The sequence below is a fragment of the Chelonoidis abingdonii genome, chromosome 1, assembly GCF_003597395.2.
Source record: "Chelonoidis abingdonii isolate Lonesome George chromosome 1, CheloAbing_2.0, whole genome shotgun sequence".
NCBI classification, from domain to species: domain Eukaryota; kingdom Metazoa; phylum Chordata; order Testudines; family Testudinidae; genus Chelonoidis; species Chelonoidis abingdonii.
The window spans coordinates 324,594,938-324,621,265 of record NC_133769.1 but is presented as its reverse complement, the minus strand read 5'-3'; the positions used below and the strand labels follow the sequence as shown (position 1 = coordinate 324,621,265).

Here is a 26,328-nt window from a genome sequence, read left to right as displayed (position 1 = left end):
GGGGGGGGGGGGGGGGAAGAGCAGTCATTCCTCCATCAATGTAACACTAAATCTAATCACCACACTATCACTCCCTAATGCCAAAAAATTAAATATCTTAATTTTAATAATTAAGCATTCACATTTCATAATTATTTGATGCACAGTATTTTTTAATTTAAAATAAAACCTGCCAACACTTCTATTCATTAAACAATCTTGGCTGACAATAGTTTCTTTAAAAGCTTTAAAGAAATGGTGAAGAAAAAAAGAGAAAATAGCAGAAATTCATATAACATAAATCGTTCTCCTTTTGTTGCTCTTCCTTCCTTTACCTTTTCTCTTACAAATCTATTCTCCTAAACCACCTCACCTCCCTCTCCACTTTAAACATTTTCTTTTAAAATTTGTCAATGCCAGTTTGGTATTGTATCATGGATTGGATTCATTTAATACTACTAATTTTTCATTCAGACATCCTAACACTTAATTATTTCACATTTCAAACATACAGAGGCAAGAAATTATTATTTTTATAAAAGCCATATCATCCCCAAAACAAATCCATCAAGTGCCTTCTGCAACTCCTGTAGGACCCATCAGAAGAACAGTATGTACATAATTAAGGCCACAATCTGCCAATGTAACACTATCTAGTCCCACTGAAGCCATTGGAGGTCTGTCTGTGCAGTTCTTTTTAAGGGAATGGGACCATCATGAATATGCATTTTATTTTCACCAGAAATGCTACTGCAATCTCAAATATACAAATCAGTAATGCAAAAGCAGTTCTGTCTTGGGAAAACATATCACTCAGTGTCACCAAAATCTAGTATACACACATTTTTATAATTCTGTATTTTTATCTAATGTTGTCATCAACTAGCATGATAAATAAGCCATTACAGAAGAGGTCTCAATTTTTATATGAATGATTTTATTCTTTTCAATTTTTAAATTCTGACTAGAACTAAAATTAAGAAACTTTTGTTTTATCCAAAATTCATTAAAATATTGCTTAGTCATGCCAAAACATATTTGTGAATGAGCAAGGTTGATTTATTACAGCTCAGTTATAGGAACAGAATTATCTGCTAGCTCACCAGCACAATCAAAATCTCAACCCTTGGGCAGAATGAGACTTCTTAATATATTCATATTTATCTGCCACTTCTTAGACCCACTATTACTTTAACAGGTTTCAAGTAAACATGGTTAAATTTGTATGTACACAACAGTCCTTTCTGCCACTACCAACACATATCCACAACTATCACACTGATATCTGTATCAGTGAATTCTGGGAAATCTAGGCAGCTATATGCTGTATTGCCTCAAAAGGAGACAGAGTAGCCAGAGGAGAAGAAATAGAGCAGCATGTGTGGTCTTGTATTCTGGGATGTCCTACAGCTTAGAGATCAGGAAAGGAGGAGAACACGCCCAATCACAAATATCGTAGAAGCATAAGTGTGTCCATTTGCACTTTCAATTATCATGCCTGTCCATAAAAATTTGCAGTAACTTTACCAGTTAAAAGTTTTGTTATTACACAGTTCTGTTTTCTAACTTTGTGTACACAACCCACTGGCAAGAGACTGGTTGTGGATCATAAGTAGTATATAAACTAACATTGTAGACCAGTCACAAAACCACACATCTTCATTAAAAATTCAACAGAAGGAATCTGACACCCCACTCTGCCAGATCAATCATGAAGATAAAGCTCATAACACAGTACCTAATCTGCGTATAATTTATATTACTTAAGCATTTATAGTGTCCTAACACAGCAATTTATAATGGTATTAAGAATAATGAAGCCCAAAATTTACTAATGATCCAAGTTCCAGGTAGCATGATCAAGATTGTGCTAAGAACAATTTTGTTTCTTCCCCCACCCCCAGAGATAGGGTTACATAAACATCTTAATCAACATATGTAATACAATTCATGACATTACATTTTAAATGTATAATGACATATACTTTTTGTTCAAATTGTTCAACAGTAAACTGAGTGGAATATTTTTTTCCTTTAGCAAAAGATTTGTTGGGCCGGTTTGGGATATAACATATAAGAATTTGAACACAAGTTTCCTCCTGGGCAAACAAAGCTCGGAGTACTGATGCCTTTTTAACAATTTTGAGGTAAATCGTGAGTTTTGCCCATGCCTGACAACACTTCATTCCTCCCCCCCACAAACATTTCTTCTATAGATACTACATTCCAAGTCAGGAAGCCATGATTTCAGACAAGTAGCTAATAATCTTATTCAGCTGAAGATATTCTGCATTTGGAAATGAGATCCGGCTTCCATATTATTCACTTACTGTATAAAACACATGTACTTCAGGTGTAGCTATTATCCCCAAGCAATAACTGACAATTCAGTAGATTCTTATAAACAAAAGTATCTCCCATCTTAAAGAGAAAGTACCTACCTTAATGAAACAGCAAGTAGATAGCTAGGCCACAATCCACCAACTGGCTGCATACAGCCATATTCATACACCTCTGTGGAGCCCCAATGACTTCAACAAGTCTCCCTGCAAGGCTAAACGTGGGACCTTCGTTTTTATTTTAAATTTTACAGTGTCGTTATGTACAATTGACATAGCATTTTATGTTGTACTGGTACATATCGAGCAAATTCTACTGTATTCTCCTATTTGCTAAAGTCAACATTGACAATGGCACAAAAGTCCTGCAATCCCAGAAACACAATAAATTATTTTATTTTCCATGTATTGGTTACCCCCAGCCAAAACTCTGACTACAGCACAATTAAAACTATCATAACAAATAGATTAAAATTAAGGCTGTTGATTAATTACAGGTAACATGCAATTAACTCAAAAAAATTAATTGTGATTAATCGCAATTTTAATCGCACTGCTAAACAATAGAATACCAATTGAAATTTATTAAATATTTTGGGATGTTTTTCTACATTTTCAAATATAAATTTCAACTACAACACAGAATACAAAGTGTACAGTGCTCATTTTATATTACTTTTATTACAATATTTGCACTGTAAAAATGATAACCAAAACATAAGAATGGCCATACTGGGCCAGACCAAAGGTCCATCCAGCCCAGTATCCTCTCTACTGACAGTGACCAATGTCAGGTGTCCAGAGGAAGTGAACCTAACAGGTAATGATCAAGTGATCTGTCTCCTGCCATCCATCTCCACCCTCTGACAAACAGAGGTTAGGGACACCATTACTTACCCATCCTGGCTAATAGCCATTAATGAACTTAACCTCCATGAATTTATCTAATTCTCTTTTAAACCCTGTTATAGTCCTAGCCTTCACAACCTCCTCAGGTAAGGTGTTCTACAGGTTGACTGTGCGCTGTGTGAAAAAAAACTTCCTTTGATTTGTTTTAAACCTGCTGCCCACCAATTTCATTTGGTGGCCCCTAGTTCTTATATTATGGAACAAGTAAATAACTCTTCCTTATTCACTTTCTCCACACCACTCATGATTTTATATATTTCTATCATATTCCCCCTTAGTCTCCTCTTTTCCAAGCTGAAAAGTCATAGCCTCTTTAATCTCCTCATATGGGACCTGTTCCAAACCCCTAATCATTTTAGTTGTCCTTCTCTGAACCTTTTCTAATGCCAGTATATCTTTTTGAGATGAGGAGACCACATCTGTACACAGTATTCAAGATGTGGGCGTACCATGGATTTATATAAGGGCAATAAGATATATCTCCATCTTATTCTCTATCCTTTTTTTAATGATTCCTAACATCCTGTTTGCTTTTTTGACTGCCAAACTGCACACATGCAATGGACGTCTTCAGAGAACTATCCACGATGACTCCAAGATCTCTTTCCTGATTAGTTGTAGCTAAATTAGCCCCCATCATTGTTATGTATAGTTGGGGTTATTTTTCCCAATGTGCATTACTTTACATTTAACCACATTAAATTTCATTTGCCATTTTGTTTGCCCAATCACTTAGTTTTGTGAGATCTTTTTGAAGTTCTCACAGTCTGCTTTGGTCTTAACTATCTTGAGCAGTTTAGTATCATCTGCAAACTTTGCCACCTCACTGTTTACCCCTTTCTCCAGATCATTTATGAATAAATTGAATAGGATTGGTCCTAGGACTGACCCTTGGGGAACACCACTAGTTACCCTCTCCATTCTGAAATTTTACCATTTTTATTCCTACCCTTGTTCCCTGTCTTTTAACCAGTTCTCAATCCATGAAAGGATCTTCCCTCTTTATCCCATGACAAACTTAATTTACATAAGAGCTTTTGGTGAGGGACCTTGTCAAAGGCTTTCTGGAAAATCTAAGTACACTATGTCCACTGGATCCCCCTTGTCCACATGTTTGTTGACCCCTTCAAGAACTCTAATAGATTAGTAAGAACATGATTTCCCTTTACAGAAACCATGTTGACTTTTGCCCAACAATTTATGTTCTTCTATGTGTCTGAGCATTACTTTACATTTATCCACATTAAATTTCATTTCCCATTTTGTTGCCCAATCACTTAGTTTTGTGAGATCTTTTTGAAGTTCTTCACAGTCTACTTTGGTCTTAACTACCTTGAGCCATTTAGTATCATCTGCACACTTTGCCACCTCACTGTTTACCCCTTTCTGCAGACCATTTTTGAATAAGTTTAATAGGATTGGTTTTAGGATTGACCCTTGGGGAACACCACTAGCTCCCCCTCTCCATTCTGAAAATTTACCATTTATTTCTACCCTTTGTTCCCTGTCTTTTAATCAGTTCTCAATCCATGAAAGGATCTTATCCCATGACAACTTAATTTATTTAAGAGCCTTTGGTGAGGGACCTTGTCAAAGTCTTTCTGGAAATCTAAGTACACTATGTCCTCTGGATCCTCCTTGTCCATGTTTGTTGACCCCTTCAAAGAACTCTAATAGATTAGTAAGACATGGATTTCCCTTTACAGAAACCATGTTGACCTTTGCCCAACAATTTTGGTTCTTCTATGTGTCAGACAATTTTACTCTTTACTACAGTTTCAACTATTTTGCCCGCTACTGATGTTAGACTTACCGGTCTGTAATTGCCAGGATCACCTCTAGAGCCCTTTTTAAATATTGGTGTTACTTTTTAAAAGATGCATTTTTATCTCTCACTGCTGCTTTTATCTGGTTGTTACGACACGGTGACTCTTTTTTAGTTCTTTTACTGTGTTTTTTAATTTGGGGTACACACTGAAGTTAGGCCTCTATTATGGAGTCTTTGAAAAGTGTCCATGCAGCTTGCAGGGATTTCACTCTAGTCACTATACCTTTTAATTTCTGTTTAATTAACCTCCTCGTTTCTGCATAGTTCCCCCTTTCTGAAATTAAATGCCACAGTGTTGGTCTGCTGAGATGTTCTTCCCACCACAGGATGTTAAATGTTATTATATTATGGTCACTATTTCCAAGCGGTCCTATTATAGTTACCTCTTGGACCAGATGCTATGCTCCACTCCGGACTAAATCAAGAATTGCCTCTCCCTTTGTGGAATCTGTACCAGCTGCTCCAAGAAGCAGTCATTTAAAGTATCAAGAAATGTTGTCTCTCCATTTCATCCTGAGATGACATACACCCAGTCAATATGGGGATAATTGAAATCCCCCAATATTACTGAGTTATTTATTTTGATAGCCTCTCTAATCTCCCTTAGAGTTTCATTGTCAATATCACTGTCCTGGTCAATTTTCAATTCACCTCATACAAGTACGGCAGTGCGATCTCTTTGTCATGAAAGTGCAACTACAAACATAGATTTTTTTTTTTAACATAATTGCACTCAAAAACAAAACAATGTAAAACTTTACAGCCTACAAGTCCACTCAGTCCTACTTCTTGTTCAGCCAATTGCTAAGAGAAACAAATTTTCTTACATTTATGGGAGATAATGCTGCCCACTTCTTAACTGCAATGTCACCTGAAAGTGAAAACAGGAGTCGGCATGGCAGTGTTGTAGCCACCATCGCAAGGTCTTTACGTGCCAGGTGCGCTAAACATTCGTATGCCTCTTCATGCTTCGGCCACCTTTCCAGAGGACTTGCTTCCATGCTAATGATGCTTGTTAAAAAAAAAAAATGCGTTAATTACATCTGTGATTGAACTCCCTGGGGGAGAACTGTATGTCGCCTGCTCTGTTTTACCCGCATTCTGCCATATATTTCATGTTACACCAGTCTCGGATGATGACCCAGCACATGTTGCTCATTTTAAGAATACTTTCACTGCAGATCTGACAGACTACAAAGAACGTACTAGTGTGAAATTTCTAAAGATATCTACAGCACTCGACCCAAGGTTTAAGAATATGAACTGCCTTTCAAAATCTGAGAGGAATGAGGTGTGGAACATGCTTTCAGAAGTCTTAAAAGAGCAACATTCTGATGTGGAAACTACAGAACCCAAACCATCAAAAAAGAAAATCAATCTTCTGCTGATGGCATCAGATTCAAATGATGAAAATGAATATGCTTCAGTCCATACTGCTTTGGATCGTTGTTATCGAGCAGAACCCATCATCAGCATGGATACAAGTCCTCTGGAAAGGTGGCTGAAGCACGAAGGAACATAGAAATCTTTAGCACGTAAATATCTTGTGACACCAATCACAACAGTGCCATGCAAACACCTGTTCTCAATTTCAGGTGACATTGTAAACAAGAAGTGGGAGGCATTACCTTCTGCAAATGTAAACAAACTTGTTTGTCTGAGCAATTGGCTGAATAAGAAGTAGGACTGATAGGACTTGTAGGCTCTAAAATTTTACATTGTTTCATTTTTTAATGTATTTTTTTCTACATTTGCAAGTTCAACTTTCATGACAAAGATACTCCACTACACGACTTGTATTAGGTGAACTGAAAAACACTATTTCTTTTGTTTTTTACAGTGCAAATATATGTAATAAAAATAAATATAAGGTGAGCATTAAACACTTTGTATTCTGTGTTGTAACAGAAATCAATATTTGAAAATGTAGAAAACATCCAAAAATATTTAAATAAATGATATATTATTACTGTTTAACAGCGCAATTTTTTTAATCGCGTGATTAATCAATCATTTCACAGCCCTAATTCAAATATTTAATTAAAACTTCATATAATATTAAAGTAGGTTTAAAATACTGAAAGATGCATTTTGCAAGGGGACTGACTTACATAACCTTGGAGACCTAAGAATATCAGAATGGCTATACCGGATCTAATCAATGGTCCATCTACCCCAGTATCCTGTCTGCTGACAATGGCCAATGCCAGGTACTTCAGAGTGAATGAACAGAACAGGTTATCATCAAGTGATCCATCTCCTGTCATTCATTCCCAGTTTCTAGCAATCAGTGGCTAGGGATATCTAGAGTATGGAGTTGAATCCCTGACCATCTTAGCTAATAGCCACTGATGAACCTATCCTCCATGAATTTATCCAGCTTGTTTTTTTACCCTGTTATAGTTTTGGCCTTCATAACATTCCCTGGCAATGAGTTCCACATATTGACTGTGTGTTGTGTGAAGAAATACTTCATTATGTTAGTTTTATACCTGCTGCCTATTAATTTCATTGGGTGACCCCTAGTTCTTATGTTGTGTGAAGGCGTAAATATTTCTTTACTTTCTCCACCCCCGTCAATATTTTATAAACCTCTATCATATCTCCTCTTACTCGTCTTTTTTCCCAGCTGAAAAGTCCCAATCTTTTTAATCTTTCCTCATATGGTAGCTGTTCCATACCCCCTAATAATTTTTGTTGCCCTTTTCTGTACCTTTTCCAATTCCAATATATCTTTTTTGAGATAGAGTGACCACTTCTGCATGCAGTATTCAAGATGTGGGCATATCATGGTTTCTTACAGAGGCACTATGATATTTTCTGTCTTATTTTCTATCCATTTCCTAATGGTTCCTAATGTTCTGTTGGCTTTTTTGACTGCTGTTCCACATTGAGCAGATGTTTTCAGAGAACTATCCACAATGACTTCAACATTTCTTTTTTGAGTGTTAAGGGCTAATTTTGACCCCTTCATTTTGTATGTATAGTTGGGATTATGTTTTCCAATATATATTACTTTTCAGTCTGTTTGGACTTAATGATCTTAAGTAATTTTGTTTCATCTGCAAATTTTTCCATCTCATGGTTTACCCTTTTTTCAGATAATTTATTAATATGTTGAATAGCACTGCTCTCAGTACAGACGCCTGGGGGACACCACTTTTTACCTCTCCCAATTCTGAAAACTAACCATTTTTTTCTGCCCTTTGTTTCCTATCTTTTAACCAGTTAATGATCCATGAGACCATCTTCCCTCTTATGCCATGACAGCTTACTTTGCTTAAGAGCCTTTGGTGAGGGACCTTATCAAACGGTTACTGAGAGTCTAAGTACACTATATCCACTGGGTCACCAGTGTCCACATGCTTCTTAACTCCCTCAAAGAATTCTAGTAGACTGATGAAGCATGATTTCCCCTTTACAAAGGCCATGCTGACTCTTCGCCAACAAACTGGGTTCATCTATGTGTCTAATAATTCTGTTCTTTAGTAAAGTTTCAACTAATTTGCCTGGTTCTGAAATTAGGGTTACTGATCTGTAATCCCAGGATCAACTCTGGAACCTTTTTAAAAAAAAATTAGCTATCCTCCAGTCATCAGGTACAGAAGCTGATTTAAATGTAGGTTTCATACCACAGTTAATCATTCTGCAATTTCACATCTGAGTTCCTTCTAAACTCTTGGTGAATACTATCTGATCCTGGTGACTTATTACTGTTTAATTTATCAATTTGTTCCAAAAACTCCTCAACTAACACCTCAATCTGGGACAGTTCCTCAGATTTGTCACCTAAAAAGAATGGCTCAGGTGTGGGATTAAAAGATAGATTAGTTTTATTACTAAAGGTTATTATTAAGGTAAGTAAGGGGATAAAAAAATAAAAATATGTAACTTGCAACAGGCATGAAACAGCAAAACAAATATTAAAGAGCCAATGCTTAAATAGAAACAGAAGCAAAAACAAAATATACTTAAAACTGAGCTACAAATTTTAGCTACTTCCTTGTCTCTCATTCTTATCCTTTCATCATCTTACTGCTACTCTCAGGAATTGTCTACACTACAGACTTCTGTTGACAAAAGTCAGCTTTCGTCAGGAAAACAGTGGAGATGTACACACTACAATGCTCCTTCTGCTGACAAAACTCTACTGCTTTGCTGACAAAATAAAACTACCTTGGCGAGAGACGTAGAACTTTTTGTGGCAGATTGACAAAGTGTCATTGTAGACACTGTGCTTGGTTATGTCACTGTAAATAACCTCCAGGAGTAGTTAGAACTCTGTTTCCCTGCACCAGACCAGGCATCAGACCCTCCCCCTTTAAAAGCCCAGAAATTTTTGAAATTCCACTTCCAATTTGCTTGGCATGGAGGGCCACATCGCATCTTCCCAGCTGACCATGACAGCTCTACGCAGCAAATGCTCCCCTGCTTGTCACACACCTGAATTGCTGGATCTGCTGGCTCTGTTGAAAAAAGAGGCTGTGCAGTTCCAGCTCCACACCAGCTGTAGGAACTTTGAAACCGATGGTAGATTACTTGTAGCATGTTGGATGGGGGTACAAATGGGACACGCATCAATGCTGTGCGAATATAAAGGAGCTGAAGCAGGCATACCAGTAGACAAGGGATCAAACTGTCACTGTGGTGCTGTGCTGAAGACCTGCCAATTCCATAAGGAGCTGGACGCTATCCTTGGCAGTGACCCCATCTCCACCACCAAGAGCCCTGTGGATACTTCAGGGGTAGGGTGGAAACAGTGGACAATGGAATGAACCCCGAAGATGAAGTGGTGGACGAAAAGGTTGAGTTGGAGGATAAGATGGGACAGGTGACAGGGTCATCCAGTACGTGGTGAGCCAGGACCCAGGAGGGTTCAAGCCAGTCCAGTACTCTTTCTCTGGCACACAAGACAGAGGAGAGTGATCTTTTTGAGTTGATGTTGCTTGCTCATATGAAGTAGAGCTGCCCTTTGCTTTGTTATATGCTAGAAGTGGGTTAAGGGATAGATATGTAGAAGACTAGCTGTGTTTGCATATGCTTCACATTCCTCTGTGCAGGTATGCTGTGGGGTGGAATGGTGTGTTAATGCATGCTGAGATTTCACGGGAATTCTCCAGAGAGATCTCTAGGAAACTTTCCTGGAGGTACCCACCAATCCTCTGCTGAAGGCTCCTTGGCAGAGCTGTTTTTTTCCTTCCCCCACTGTAGGAAACTTTCCCACGTTTATTGGTAATCATTTGTACAGGGACCCAAGCAGCACACAGGCAAGCAGCAGAGGGACCCAGTCAGAGGCCGCACACAAGCAAGAGTAAATCTCCAGCATACCCTCAGAATGAGATATCGGCTTCAAAGACCCATGCCTGTGGAAAACTGTAGCTTAATTTACAGTTTTGTCTGTAGTCACTTGCAGTGATCCCCTTAGAAAACCACCAAGATCCTTTTCCCTATCTTGAGCACACACACCCTAGGCCAAACTCACCATCTTTAGGGCTTTCGCAAAGCTGCACGCTTGCCAAGGGACAGTGAAAAAGAGGTGTATTTTATTGTAATGATTCAATGCACTAACCATCATACTAGAATTTACTGTTTCTTGTGCTTCTGCAGATGTGGCTTTCAGGGGAATCCCCGACACATCAGTGAAATACCTCTGCCAGATAAGGAAACAACCAAGGTGGAGCAAGGTGTTCCTAGAGGTGCTTCAATCCTCAGATGCCAAAAAACAAGAACACAGGGCATGGAGAAAGACTGTAAATTAAAATAATAAAATAGGTAAGAAAGGAAGGAGAGACAGGAAAGAATTTTAGTGGGCCAGAGGCAGATGATAAAAGTGATGGAGGAGCAAACGGAAATATTGAAGTCCCTAATCGCACTGCAGGCAGAATACACGAGTGTTCACCCCCACCCCTACAGCCCATATAGAACTGCTTTCCATGCCCTGCCCAAACTCCTCTCACACATTCCTTGCATCTTCCTGGCCCATCTCAGTACTTCATTCACTATACCCATTCGGACAGCTTCCAAAATGACATCTGGAGTTACACACAGATGTAAGAACCTACACCAGGAGACTGCCCTTCACTGGGTGACTGGGCAACAAAATGGCAGATGAAGTTTATGGCTGATAAATACAAAGTAATGCACACTGGAAAACATAATCCCAACTATACATATAAAATGATGGGGTCTAAATTAGCTGTTACCACTCAAGAAAGAGATCTTGGCGTTATCGTGGATAGGTTTATGAAAACATCCACTCAATGTACAGTAACAGTCAAAAAAGTGAACAGAATGTTGGGAATCATTAAGAAAGGGATAGCTAATAAGACAGAAAATATCATATTACCTCTCTATAAATCCATGGCACATCCATATCTTGAATACTGCGTGCAGATGTGGTCGCCTCATCTCTAAAAAGGTATAATGGACTTGGAAAAGGTTCAGAAAAGGGCAACAAAAATTATTAGGGGTATTGAGTGGCGTCCGTATCAGGATGAATAAGACTGGGACTTCTCCACTTGGAAAAGAGACGACTAAGGGGGGATACGATAGAGGTCTATAAAATCATGACTAGTGTGGAGAAAGTAAATAAGGAAGTGTTATTTACTCCTTCTCAGTGAGTGAACTAGGGGTCACTCACCTATTAGCCAGGATGGGCAGGGATGCAAAACCATGCTCTGAAGTGTCCCTAGCCTCTGATTGCTAGAAGCTGGGAATGGGCAAAAGGGTATGGATCACTTCATGATTACCTGTTCTGTTCATTTCCTCTGAGGCACCTGGCATTGGCCACTGTCAGAAGACAGGATACTGAGCTAGATGGACCATTGGTCCAATCCAGCATGGCCATTCTTATGTTCTATCACCCCACCTCAGCTAGGGAATCCCATTGTCGCAAAGCCATTCACTATTTCATGCACATTTCCAAAAGTCACAGTCCTTCTTAGAAGGATGCAACCAATGGCCCTACACACTTGTCTTAACACAGCCCCAGTAGTAGGCTTCCCGACTTCAAATTGATTTGCGACTGACTGGTAGCAGTCTGGAGTTGCCAACTTCCACACAGCAATTGCCACGTGCATTTTCATTGAGAGGGCTGCTCTCATTTTGGTGTCCTTGCGTCACAGTGCTGGGGTGAGCACCGCACACAGATCCAGGAAGGTGTCTTTCCACATCCAAAAGTTCTGCAGCCATTGCTCGTCATTCCAGACCTGTACAATGACGTGATCACACCACTCAGTGCTTGTTTCCTGAGCCCCATAGTGATGGTCCGCTGTATGCATCTGCCCCATGAATGCCAAAAGTAATCTGGCATTGTTTCTTTTCATGACATATAGCAGGTCAGATCAGGATTCCTATTCGGATTGGGAACTCATGATATACTGCACGATTAGCTGTGACGTTTTCATTAACTGTGACCACAACAGAACAGAGCAGTGCAGGATCCATCCTTTCAGGCAGAGATGGCAGTTGTGCAGTAAACAGGGACTGTTGAAAAATGATGCAAAATGCAGTCGGAAGCTCATGGAATGATGGGACAGAAAAAACTGCATCATGGGACACTGACCCCACTCATGATGCATTGTGATCCACTCTGCCTTCCCACAACTCTTAGCTGCAGAATGTGGTGAGTAGCACAGTGAGATAGCTACCCCACAGCACTGCTCTCACTGTCGATGCTAGAGCATCAACTTTGGATGTGCTCCGCCAACAGAAGGAGCGTTGGGTCAACATGCAAAAGCAATGTCATTATAGCAGTTTTTGATCATTTGCATAACTTGTGTTCACAAAATCCTGCAGAAACAAATCCTCAGTCTAGATATCTGAAGATGCCACCAGTCTCAGTAGCCCATGGAGTTAAACATGCAATTTGACTTAATAGGTTTCCACCATCTCTGAGGAACAACAGACTTTTTACAGGCATAACAGTCAGCTCCATATTACACTTGGGGGACCCAGAGACCTCACTTTTAAAAAATGATGGTCCACAAGAAAGGTTTCAGGTCAGAATCTGCATCCTAAATTTCCCTGCTAATTAAACTTGCTCATAAAACTTCATAGTCAGTTTCTAGTCAATTCCACCTGCAGGATCTCATGAAGGAATAAAATGTTGCACTGTTTGCGTTGCAAACACTACTAAATATCTAAATATATTAACAACATTTAGCATTTATGTAACACTGGGATCGACAACCTTTCAGAAGTGGTGTGCCGAATCTTGATTTATTCACTGTAATTTAAGGTTTTGTGCGCCAGTAATACATTTTAACATTTTTAGAAGGTCTCTTTCTGTAAGTCTATAATATAGAATTAAACTATTGTTGTATGTAAAGTAAATAAGGCTTTTAAAATGTTTAAGAAGCTTCATTTAACATTAAATTAAAATGCAGAGCCCTCTGGACTGGTGGCCAGGACCCAGGCAGCATGAGTGCCACTGAAAATCAGCTTGCGTGCCACCTTCGGCACCCGGGCCATAGGTTGCCTACCCCTGACGTAACATTTTTCATTCTCACAGCACCTTATAAACAACAAAAACATTTTTAAACTACAATTAAAAATGCATTTAAACAGTTCAAATGATTTGTAAAAGCTTGTTTTCACAAAATCTAGATTAAGCCAAATTTAACCTCATGACATCTGTCTTGACATTTAGTACTTTTAAAGAGTAACAGAACTAATTTTGACAGTGTGTATATGTACTCTTGTATTCATATGTTATTAAGAATTGAAGGTCCAGGTCATTGGAGAAGTCTTTTTTCATAGATTTATATTAAATTCTTGGATTTTTACATAGATTCATGTCACAATATAATGGATATTCTTTATAAAACACATTATTTGAACATATACTTCCACAGAGCAAGTCCTGGAGGAATTGGACGTTAATACTTAATAATTCATTCAAAACTCTCAAAACTCTTTACAAAGATTACATCCATGGAATACCCATGGAAGACAGATAAGATCATATATCATGTCAGCAGAACAGCTGTAACTAGAACCTAATCCCTTGTTTACAAATTTATCAAAGAATCTACATTTTCCTATTTTAAAAAATGTCTCTTTCTCCCCCTGTTGCTGCTATGTTGAAGACTCACACTAACAGATGAAACTGACAGTACAATGCAAGAGCAACTGGGTGAAGTTCTATGGCCTTTGTTATACAGGTCAGAGTAAATTATCTAATGGTCCCTTACGGATTTAAAATCTATGAATCTATAAAAGAAGGACTGATCAGTAGTTAGGATGCTAGCCTTGGACTCATGAGCCCAGAGTTCAATTGCGTTTCACTAGACTATCTACATGACCTATAAAACCTTGTTTTCAGTTGCTTATAACTTTGGGCAGAAATTTTCTATGAGAGGTGTCTGTCATGCTAAATTCTGAGAACTAAGCTACGGAAAAATACAGCGTTTTGCACATGTTCAGTTCTGGCAACCTTTTCTCTGAGAAGTTCTAGTGTTCCCATGCTTTGAAGCGGGCACTTAAAATTTGGCAGGGGGTAACCTTAATGCCAAAGGAGGGCCATATGCCATCCCCATAAAAACCCAAATTTGGACAAATTATCAACCTTTGAAAAAAATGTCAGTTCACATATATTCAGCAGATACTTGCTAGCATAGCTAAAATCTCTGAAAATTCTCTGGGCTGCTGCCGGCAAGAGAAGGAAGCATGTCAATCCTGTGCTTTTGGTCCGAGGCAGCATAGAAGAGGAAGCTGCCTGATTCAGATGCAGACGGCACAAGAGCTGAGGGGGAGGATTAGGGAGAAAACTGGGACAAGTAGCAGGAAGGAGGGGAAAAGATTGGCTGGGCAAAGGGCTTAGGAATGGGAGCCAAGGTGGGAAATGTGGGGTTGGGTTTGGGAGTCAGTTTACAGAGGGATAGGGGAGAAAACTTAAATTAGATGTAGACCAGCAGAAAGTGAGGAGCAGGAATTGGGACTAGCTGGGCAACATGACTTGGAATCATTAGAAAGGGCAAAAGGAGGTGCAGGGGAAAGATTTGATGAGGAGACAGGGCATGGGGAGAGAATTGGGACTGGTTGGGCAAAGAGCCAGAAGCATGGGGTGGGAAATGAGATTGGATAAGGAGACCAGAAAGGTAAACTGGGATCGGGACCCAGTGGAGATAGGAAAAGTGGGTGGGGAGGAAGACATATCAAACATGGAGTAGAGGGGAAGGAAGAGGGATGGGAATAGCCAGGCAAGGAAACTGGCAACAAGGAGCTGAAGGGGCTTGAGGAAACTGGAAATGGATGGACAAGGAGACTGGAAGGGGAAAACTGAGAGAGCGTCAGGAGGTGGTGACCAGGAAACTTGGCTTGAGATAAGAGATTGAAGAGTAGAGATTGGGAGTTGGATGAGGGGAATGGGGTGCAAAACAGATAGGACTGGGTCATCTTGAAGGGGATGAGGCAGAAGGGGTCAAATTTTGAGGAAATTAGCAGAAAAGTCCTTGCCTACCAGACCACATTCCCCTCCAGACATTTCTCTGATGGCAGTACATATCTATGAAATCCCCTGAGCTGGTCTTCAAAGAAGATAACCTCCTATTTCTACCAGTTACTCCATTAGCTCAAGTGGCACACATCTGTGTAGTAGATCTAAAGGTTCCATCCCTGCTGATGAATCACGTGGCTGTTAATATGATGTCACGATAGAATTTTGGTTTGTTCACTTTGTTTTTCAAAAAAGCTAGGAAATTACACACAAAAATCTACATTTAAAGTGTTATTAAGGATTCAGTCTTGAATTAAATGATCACAGACTATTTTTTCCATGCCCCTTTCAGCACAGAGGATGGACTTGTTCTGGGAATGAATTAAGGTTGTGAACTAAAAGCTGTTGTCTGCCCTAACTCTGTTGCAGAAATTGAAAGGTGTGTAGTGAACAAGACGGAACTGCAAGAAGAGAAAGAACTGTAGCATAGTTAATGCAGCTGAATGCTGCCTTGCAGAACTGGATTCTATCCCTGCCTCAGCCAACAAGATCCTGTGTGATTTGACAAGCATCACATAAACCAAACTTTTCTACAGGTGGTCACTAATTGGATGTCCATTTTCTAGATGCCTGACTTGAGACCCTGGGCTCTAATTTACAGAAGTACTGAGCACTCCCAGCTGCAAATGAAATCACTGGGAGCTGTCTTTTGACCATACAAAGTTATATATAAACAAAGTCCTCTGAAATAATCAGGTCCTAGGTGTCTCAAGTTGGGCACCCACAGTTAGTGAATACTTTTGACTTTATAGTGTTTGCGTCTCAGCTCCCCATATGTAACACTGGGATAATAAAACCAGATCATCTAATGGGGTGTTGTGAAAACAAATAAACGTTTGTGAAGCATCATATACTACAGCATCAAATTCCATAAAAAGCCTACAGGTCTGTCCTATCCTAGGCGCATTTAACACGTGCGATTTCAGCTTTACGCAGTCGGCAAAAACAAGAAAAAAAATTTAAAAAAGAGAAAAACAACAATTTAAATACTGTTTCTGTAGTGTGGGTGATTCCGCCCGCCAATACACTCAATGTAAGTTTGACTATATGCAATTTTCACTTTACGCGCTGACTGCAGAACGTAACCCCATTGTAAGATGAGACCGACCTGTATTAAGAAATTAACAATTCTGTCTTTGGAGCAGGTTTGAATAAGATACAGTAAGAAAAGCATAGGAAACAAAATATCAAATAGCTGCTCATTAAGTGAGGACTGTCTATACTATGCCCTGAATAAGGCAAGGTCCTGTGGAAAAAACAATATTTCATCACATAAATAAAGGCCATATCATAATGCATATGTACAAGGGGGTTCAAATTAAGACAAGCTTAATTCTAGCATTTCCTAACTTTTGAGTGCTTGACTTAGCATGCTTAATATTTTTCCCCCCTTTAATAACTTCTTTTTTCTTTTTTAAGGAAGTTTTAGCAGATTTACAAATCAAAATAAAAAACTAATTATTACAACAGTGACCTTTTTTTTGTTCCGAGAAATAATATGCAGTAATATGATCATCAGATCTCTCTACTTAACAGGGTAAACACCTTTAAATCATCTGGAAAGTGTTGTTTCTGGTGATTTTATTAAATTGAGTGAAACTACTGACTTAAAGTTCTCTTAATGTAGGTTTTTAAGATGTGACAGATACATAAACTATGCTCCGTGATGACAGGCACATTGTCACAGAATGTTGTAAGACACTATGAACTTGAAAACTAGTCAATTAAAATAATTTTAAAAAAATTTAAAGTGGTGTCAGGTCCTACCAGACTTGAGTCCCTGAGAATTTCTGTAGTTTAACTAGCATATCTTCCTTTAAAAAATTTTCTATCCCCTTTTGTTGTGGGAAAGGCCTTCACCAATAAATGTGGAAACTGACTGACTACACTGGATAAACAGTGGAAGTGACTATAAAGAAAGTTTTATTAAATTAATTATACACAAATGAAACATACCAAAAACAAGAGGCACTCTCTCTCTCTCTAGTCTCTTTCACTTCTAATAATTGTAAGTGTTATTTAATTTTACAAATAATAATAGAATATATAAAACATTCATATGAGATTTTTCAAGTTGATAATGTCCCATTAAACTTTATTTTAATAGCATATAAGAGCACTTTAATTTAGATGAATTAATGTTAGTAGACTTGGAAGAAGACATTTTAAGGAAGGAATTTGGAAGACCAGAGAGTGGCTAACTTTCACATTAGAAGCATTTGGAGTTTCAGGAGTCAGTATGGCAGAATGCATTAGCCACTGGATAGAAGAAAAAAAAAATTTTAAAACAAATATAAAACAGGTTTCTGTGATCATCAGCATTCTTACTGAAAAAGACCAAAAGAACAGCTAACAATGAAGTGACTAATATTTCCAATATTCACTACTATATTCCTTCACTATTGAACAATTAGGACCTCAATTCTGCAAAGATTTATACATATGAGTAGTCCCACTAACTTCAAGAATACTACTTGTGTAAATCTTTACAGGATCAGGACCTAAAACAAGAATAACCTAGCAGACTTTTTTTTTTTTTTTTTTAATTATTTCAACATATACTTACTGAGACAGTGTTGTTTTTCCTGAGCCAGGCAGACCTCTTAAAATTAGAAGTAATTTCTCTGACCTATATAACTTGTCTTCTGAAAACTGCTGAAAATTAAAATTGTGTATTCCCTCTATCTGGTAAGTTCTAGGATCTTTCCAACACTCTTCTCTGGTTTCACAGAAACCATTATTCATGCATCCATCCTGGTTGCTATATCCATTTCTGGAGACTTGCATATTATGGATACCAATATGACCAGTATAACTATTATTCTGATCAAACAAGGGACAGCTCCTGTTCGTACTGCCAGTATTTCCATGGTAACATGCATAATTCTTGTGAGGAAGTCCATCATTCTGAGAATGGAGAGTATTTGGTTGATGTGGTGTGGAACTAAGAGTTTGAACATCTAAATGATGGTTGAACCTAGGAGGAAGAGGACCCTGAGGTATTATGAAAGATTGTGTTGGCTGCCATCCAGGCCTAAACTGAGGGACTGAATGGTTCCAGAATTTAAAATCTGCTTGCCAATTAAAATGATTCTCACTTCTCCAGCCATTGGTTTCACTGTCAAAACATTTTGGTTCACTGCCTGTCTTCTGGCCACTTGGTTCATTACAGAAACATTGTTCATGGTCATAATACGATTGTGTTCTACTGTAACAGATATCTTGTTCATCCTCATGAGATGGTATAAATCGCTCCTGAGATGATTCAGTTTCTTTTTCCTGTAGGTGACCTTCTAACTCATCTTTATCACTTTCAAGCTGCTGAATTTCTTTATAAAATTGGCACAATTCATCATCTATTTCTGAAACATCACAAGAGAGAGTCTGTATTTTCTTTGCTTCCTCTTTGTCAATTTTGTTGTCAAGTACAGTATTTTGTTTCTCTTTGCTTGTGCTAAATTTAGTAAAATTCCTAGTTTCATCCTGTTTGTTCTCCTTCACAGGTCTGTAAACAGGCCCAATAAATACTTTGCTTGTACTATGTTCTTCAGCCTCTACTTCACCTCCATTTACTGTGAATGATTTATTGCTAGTTTCTTTAATATTAGCTTCATCTACTTTTTCAGTAATGAATGGGCATTTATTTTCTGTAACCTCAGTGTCTTTTATTGGAAGATTTACATTCTGCATGATCGTTGAATGAGTAGACTCAATAATCCCTGGCCTATTACCAGGGAATTCTTCATTGGATGTTTCCAAGACATCTGTATTTTCATTCTCTTTCTGCTGCACTTCCTGTTTTCCTTGGTTATCAGAGATGTATAAAGGTACCCATTCTTTGTTTATTCTCTCAGTGTCTGTTTTCATAAAAGATCCCTGGAAACCATCATCACAGGGTTTATCATAAGCTTCTTCTGTTGATTTAATTTTTTTAGAACACGGTTCAATTGTTATTTCATCTTCATATTCCAAAGGCCTTACTTTACAATCAGCGTGAAGCATCTTAAAGAAAAAAAACAAGAATATTAACAATACATACACTTTTAGAATACATTATGAAAAACTAGAAGTTATTCTAAGCTATAATTTGTAACATCAGAGTTTATCTACACGCACAACAAAAATAAGTTAGTTATTCATTTCATCAAAGAAAGCATCCACTATAGGCTAATGTAGTTTTGGTTTTAAAACAAAAGTTACCTATTTCAGTAGGTTTATAATGAAAACTATTTTGGTGCAGAGCTTTTCTCGTATTTCAGTGACAATATTAGCAATTTACTATCTGTGCTAAATTATTTTTTAAAAGTGAATTTAGTGCTTCAGAAATAAATTAGATCAGTAGCCTGAACACTGGAATTCTCTAGTTATCCACAGTACAGGTTCAGTACGGGCATTAGCAATGCAATTACTTACATCATTGCCAACAAGCTTCAATCCTTTTTCTACTGGGATCACCCCTAAGAATTAGATAACCAAATGTCTGTGCTCAGTTAATGCTTGACCTTTCTACTCAGACTGCCAACAAAATGTTACCTAGAGCCACTGTGATGTAATTTCTCTGATATGCACTGGACTAATCCAACTCATAGCCCACCGAACACCTGTTAGATGAGGTTATTAATAAATAATAAACTAGATCAGATTTAAAAATTAAAGCTGTAATCTATTATTAGTTGTATTACCATAGCACCTATAAGCCCCAGCCAAAGATCAGGACCTCACTGTAAAAGGCCACTGTACAAATGGAGAACAAAAAGATTGACCCTTCCTCAAAGAGCTTACAGTCTAAGTACAAGACAAGAGACAACATATGGATACAAACAGATGGAAGGGTACAAGGAAACAGTGACATAATATTGGTCAGCATGACAGGCAGTAGTTTCCAAATGCTACCATTATCACTTCTCTGAGTGTCATCCAGTTATCTACATATTAAGTTACCTAACTCAAAAATACATGGTCTTTCATGGCATTCCAGAGGTGTATAAAGTAGATGGAATGCAATATCAACTGCCTTTCAAAAGACAAGACATATGCTATTTTTTTTTGCATGAAATAATGTGAGAAATGCATCAGACAAGATAGTTGATAACAGACAATTTCCAGTTTAAAGTTCCTACTAGAGGGCTAATTCTACTAGTGTCTGTAATCTATTAAACTTCTGAACTCTGGAAAGTGACAGGCATCCAATAACTGAACTATAATAAAATTAAAAGAGAACTCTCCAATTTGGAGGGAGAGTGAGATTCTCTTCTTCCATTTACAGAAAAAAGTTTTGCCGTATGTGAGGAAGGTTAGCCTCTACCCTCCCGCCCCAATATGGAAATAAGAATAATTTTACTATGCACATATTAGTCTCTTCCATCTCAAGGGGTGGGAAGAGAACTTTGCTGTTTTCTGTGTTGTGAGTTACCCTGGGGATATGACTGGACTAGGAAGGGAAGAAATGTCTTTCCTTTCTTGGGATGCAGATGTTGTTAGTGTGTATGTGTATCTATATACACATATACACACACACCCCTTTGTCTCCCCAACTGTCATCCGTGCTGCAACCTTCAACTTCTAGAATGATACGGGGAATGTCGCTGTGTGTTATAAACTACCTCCTCTTGTCTCTAGGGCTAGAGTGGAGGATGTTACTCCCTCCAGGATAGAGTGCAGGCTATTGCTGTGTGTGTCACAGTCTCTCCCACCTATCTGAAGTGGGTTGGGGGGTGTTGCTGTGTGTATCAGTCTCTCCCCTCTCTCCGGGAAGGGCTGGGTGGGAAGTGTTACTGTGTGTTGGTGTCAGTCTCGCCCCTCTCTCTGGGGTAGGAAGTGCTGCTGTGCGCACCAGACAGTCTCTCTCTCTGCAGTAAGTTGCGGATAATGATGTGTGTCGCAGTCTCTCCCCTCTCTCTGGGCTGGGTTGTAGGGGGTGTTGCTGTTTGTGTGACACAGTCTTTCCCTCTATGAAGGCATGCATGTTGTTTTGTGTGTCCATCACATGCTCTCTCTGAGAGTTAGGGGTGTTGTGTGCACGACGGTCTCTCTTTCTCTGGGCTGACGGGTGTTGCTGTGTGTGTGACACTCTCTCTGGGCTGGAGGGGTGTTCCTGTGTGTGAAAGACAGACTCTCTCCGGGTTGGGGGAGGTGTTGTGTGTGTGACAACCTCTCTCTGGGAAGGAGGGTGTTGCTATATGTGTCTGTCTCCCTCTGGTCTGGGGGTGTTGCTGTCTGTGCATGACAGACTCTCCCTCTGGTCTGGGGGGTGTTGCTGAGTGTGCATGATGTGACAGACTCTCCCTCTGGTATGGGGTGTTGCTGTGTGTGTGTGACAACCTTTCTGGGCTGGGCGGATGTCCAGGTGACAACCTCTCAGGGCTGGGAGGGTTGTTGCTGTGCATGTGACAGTAGGCTCTGTCTGCACTGTAGGGGTATTGCTGTGTGTGAGAGACAGCAGGCTCCATCTGGGCTGGAGGTGTTGGTGTGCATGTGCAACAGCAAGTTCTCTCTAGGCTGGGGGTGCTGCTGTGTGCGTGACAGCAGGCTCTTTCTGGGCTGGGGGTGTTGGTGTATATGTGTGTGTGTGAGAGAGAGAGAGAGAGAGAGACAGACACATAGCAGGCTCTGTCTCGGCTGGGGGTGTTGCTGTATGCGTGTGTGTGACACCAGGCTCTCTCTGGACAGGGAGTCTTGCTCTGTGTGTGTGTCTGTGTGTGCGCGTGAGACAGAGACAGACAGCAGGCTCTGTCTGGGCTGGGGGTGTTGCTGTGTGTGTGTGCGCGCGACAGCAGGCTCTGTCTGGGCTGGCGGTGTTCCTGTGGGGGGTGGGTGCGCGCACGCAACAGTAGGCTCTCTCTAGGCGGGGGTGTTGCTGTGGGGGGGGGTGCGCGCACATGACAGCAGGTTCTGAGCTGGGGGTGCTGCTGTGGGAGAGGTGCATGCACGCAACAGCAGGCTCTCTCTGAGCTGGGGGTGTTGCTGTGTGTGTGTGTCAGCGGGCTCCCTCTGGCCGGAGGGTGTTGCTGTGTGTGTGTGTCAGCGGGCTCCGTCTGGCCGGAGGGTGTTGCTGTGTGTGTGTGTGAGAGAGAGAGACAGAGAGCAGGCTCTCTCTGGCCGCGGGGTCTTGCTGTGTGTGTGTGTGTGCGTCAGAAGACTCTCTCTGGGCACGGGATGTTACTGTGTGTGTGTGTGTCAGCGGGCTCTCTCTGGGCTGGGGGTGTTGCTGTGTGTGTGTGTGTCAGCGGGCTCTCTCTGGGCTGGGGGTGTTGCTGTGTGTGTGTGTGTCAGCAGGCTCTCTCTGGGCTGGGGGTGTTGCTGTGTGTGTGAGAGACAGAGATAGACAGCAGGCTCTCTCTGGGCGCGGGGTGTTGCTGTTGACTCGGTTTCTCTCACGCTGGGCCGCGGCCAGCACTGCGCGGCCCACCCTGCTCCCACTCCACACCCGGCAGAACCCTCCCTCCTCCCCCCTCGAGCGCCCGCTCACACGCGGGGGAGGCGCCCGGCACCGCCCACCCCCCTCTCATCACAACCGCGGCTGGGTGAAGGGACCAACCTCCGAGCAGAGACAGCAACAGCCTTCTGCGGCCTAGCCTGGCCTCCGGCTCGCACCAGCGCAGTCCCGGGCGCTTCGGGGAGGGGAGTTCCTAAGGCTCTTCGCTCTCAAGATGGCGTTAGCAACCTCAGCGACCGCGTCGGGGCGAACACGGCCTGTTGTGGGGCTTGTAGTGCAGCTTGGCCCGGCCTTAGAACTACAACTCCCAGAATGCCCCGCGGGCAGCCCTTCCGCCACGGCTTAGACGCGGGGCTGCCCAGGGCAGAGACTGCTTGAACGTGCGGAATCAGGGCAGGCTGGGGAGAAGGTCTCTTGTGAGGTGGGGTGACTGTTACGTGGGTGATTCCTTGTACATTGATGAGTCACATTAACTGCATTGGGGATGACATGACAGGCGGGAATATGCAAGGGACATTATTACTAGGGTCCGGACCTCCTTTTAGGGAGAGTCCTTAATTGGGAGGCTGAGAGCTCCTCTTGTTCCGGAGGGGATGGGATATCTCCTGTTTGGGGCTTGGTTTTTAGGTCCCCTGTTTCCAGTCTCCCTCTCTTTAAATGACCTGTTTGTGGGGGCATCTGCATGTGTTACAGTCTCTTGCCCCCTCTCCCTGAGTGCTAGGGAATGAGGGGAGAACTTCAGTGTTAGTTTTACAGAGTGGGACTGCAGACGTAAAAAGTGTGATCTTTTTAAATTATAAGTATTAAGGCTTTAAAAGACAAAGAAAACCTCTTCGGATGCTGTTGAAAACATGGGGCATGACTGATGGTTTTTGGTTTCTTCTCAGTGGCCACTTGCTGAAGTTGCAAACTAGACCTACAATCACATTTTGAAACGCGTTTCCGATTTGTGGTTGCTGTAGTTTGGTTTTGCTTCCTAGAACTCCTTAACAGTGGATTATTTTTCTTAAAAATAAACTACAGTGGTAGATCCTGGCTAGTAACTGCTCTGTCAATATGAATTTGAATACAGTATAATTCTCTTCCCCCATCCCCCATGGCTGTTTGTATCTCAGCAGACTAATTTCCTTTTACTATGCAAAGAAAAGACATAATCAATTTTCTTTTTTAGAGAGTTCTGAGATTTAGAGCAATGGTTTTTCTTTGGCTTGCATTTGTTTTGTACTAAAACAGATTACAGTATATTTCCTCTCTTACATATTTTTCAGAATTGTTCCTCTTTCTCTAGCTGTTCATGAAAAGACTGATTTTCTGATTCTAGTCTCTTGCCACACTCCTAAAATTTTTAGAATAACTAGTCTGTAACAAGTCTTCTAGTCTCTCACTGTTCCCTAACAATGAGTTCCTAGAGGTCAGTTACTAGAGTGATCACACTTCTTTTTCAAAAAATGTACAGCCATCCCATATCTCCAGCTCATTTGAGCAAAAGCTCCATGCAATTTTTTTTAAATGTTCACAGCTATGTACAGATTCCAGCACATACAGCTGGGATCCACTTCTGCAGCAGTAGGAAAAACAAAAATCATCTCTACAAATAAACAATTTTGATAAGTAATTGGGTATAGCATACCTCCCTCAAATCCTCAGGCTCACTGTGCATAATGGTTTGAGCACGGTGACAGTTATGTTTGAATATATGACCAAAAATACTGTTCTGATCCACCCAAAAATCCTAAAACTGAACCTTCTAAGAAATGAATCACCAAATTATTAAACTGTTAAATATAATAAATTGTGGTCATTGCCAACCTAGGTTGGATTTTAACTGCTAACTTGGCTGTGAAAGGTGACAAATTGTATTACTAAACCCCAGGTTTATCCAAGTCCTAAACTTGGGTCAATTTTTTAATTTAGACATTTATTTTAAATTTTCAGCAAAATGTGTAGATAATTTCTATTGTGTTAAGCCAGTTGAAATAAATAAGGGTCAACTAAACAATTATAAATAGTGTGTTTATAAAAATTACTGACTAAATACTGGTCCCATTTACTTAAACTAGAGTCTTGATATTAATTTCAGAGGACTTGGATTTGGCACTAAAATAGAAAGGATTCCATATATCCATTTTAAAGATGCAGATATGATGAAAATACATTTATAGAAACAGAAGCTCTTTTTTTACCTAACCAAGAAGCAAGCCTTCCAGAGATTCAGTGATTCCAGATTTACGTCAGCATAGCTGACAGCAGAATTTCTTCTGAGAACAGATCATTTTGGATCATAGGGACTGGGAAAGTCAAACACACAAGAGCAATGCTTTACTGATAATGGCAAAAATAATAACTGTCATAACACATAGTCATATACACTGATTACAGTTGATAAAGGGAGATAATACTGGTACTCCAGGACTCTTTAAGGTAGTGGAGAAAGGCATAACCACTGACGAAAATGAAGGCAGGTAAATTTAAAGAAGGCACACATTTTTTAACAATGAGGATGATTAATGATTGGGACAAATTACTAAGGTAAGCACTGGATTCTTTGTATCTGAATGTCTTCCTACCAAGAGTGGTTGCCTTTCTGGAAGATACCCTTGTTGGAGAAAAACGGAGTTCTCACTCTCTTGTTGAGTGCAGCAAAGTCAGATACTTTATTCTCCAGCAATTGCATAGAGGGAGAGAGTGCACTGGGACACAGAGTTTCCCCCTGCTAGGCAGGTCTCTCTACAGGTAAACACTTACAGCAAGCATTTATACCTTTTGTTACATACAATAATGAGCAACAGCTGCATTTTGTTTATACATAGGTCATCCTAATAACTTATTTTTCACATCTATTTAGACTCTAGTCTACATTCCATACTTATCTACACACTGGGCCGGCTTTAGGCCAATTCAACCAATTCCCTTGAATCAGGCCCCGCCCTTAAGAGGGCCACGTTCCCAAGCCCCAGTACAGCGTACCAGCAAGAGCCAGCACTATACCGGGGTGGTCTGGCTTCCCCAGGGAGCAATTTAAAGGGCCTGGGGCTCCCAGCAGGGGCTGGAGCCCCAGACCCTTTAAATTGCCACCAGAGCCCCACTGCTGGAGTCCTGGGGTAGGGCTGCGGGGCTCTGGGAGCTATTTAAAAAGTCTGGGGCTCCTGTAGCTTCTAAAGCCTAGGGCTCTTATGGCTATTTAAAGGGCCGGGGCTGTGGAAGCAGGGGAGCCCTGGGCCCTTTAAATAGCCCCCAGAGCCCTAGAGTGACAGGGGGCTCCGGAGGCTATTTAAAGGGCCAGGGCTCCAGCTGCCTCTGGCGCCCCGGTCCTTTAAATAGTCCTCGGAGCCCCACCACT

The 26,328-nt window shown here is 40.5% G+C and overlaps 1 protein-coding gene across 3 annotated transcripts in view; it reads right to left on the bottom strand.

Annotated features, from left to right (window-relative positions):
• LOC116825756 (uncharacterized) overlaps nt 1-23,245 on the bottom strand; it is a 115,539-nt gene extending 92,294 nt beyond the window's left edge. For 2 of the 3 annotated variants that reach the window (XM_032782004.2, XM_032782005.2), the window contains exons 1-2: nt 23,091-23,245; nt 18,120-19,555 (exon numbers count right to left, since the gene is read on the bottom strand). In XM_032782004.2, coding sequence (XP_032637895.1) covers nt 18,120-19,555 — 1,436 coding nt within the window. In that variant the 5' untranslated portion in view covers nt 23,091-23,245. Of the gene's footprint in view, nt 1-10,210; nt 11,343-18,119; nt 19,556-23,090 lie in introns of those variants that run through there. The other variant, XM_075061646.1, reaches the window with a different exon arrangement.
• Nucleotides 23,246-26,328: the final 3,083 nt, after the last annotated feature.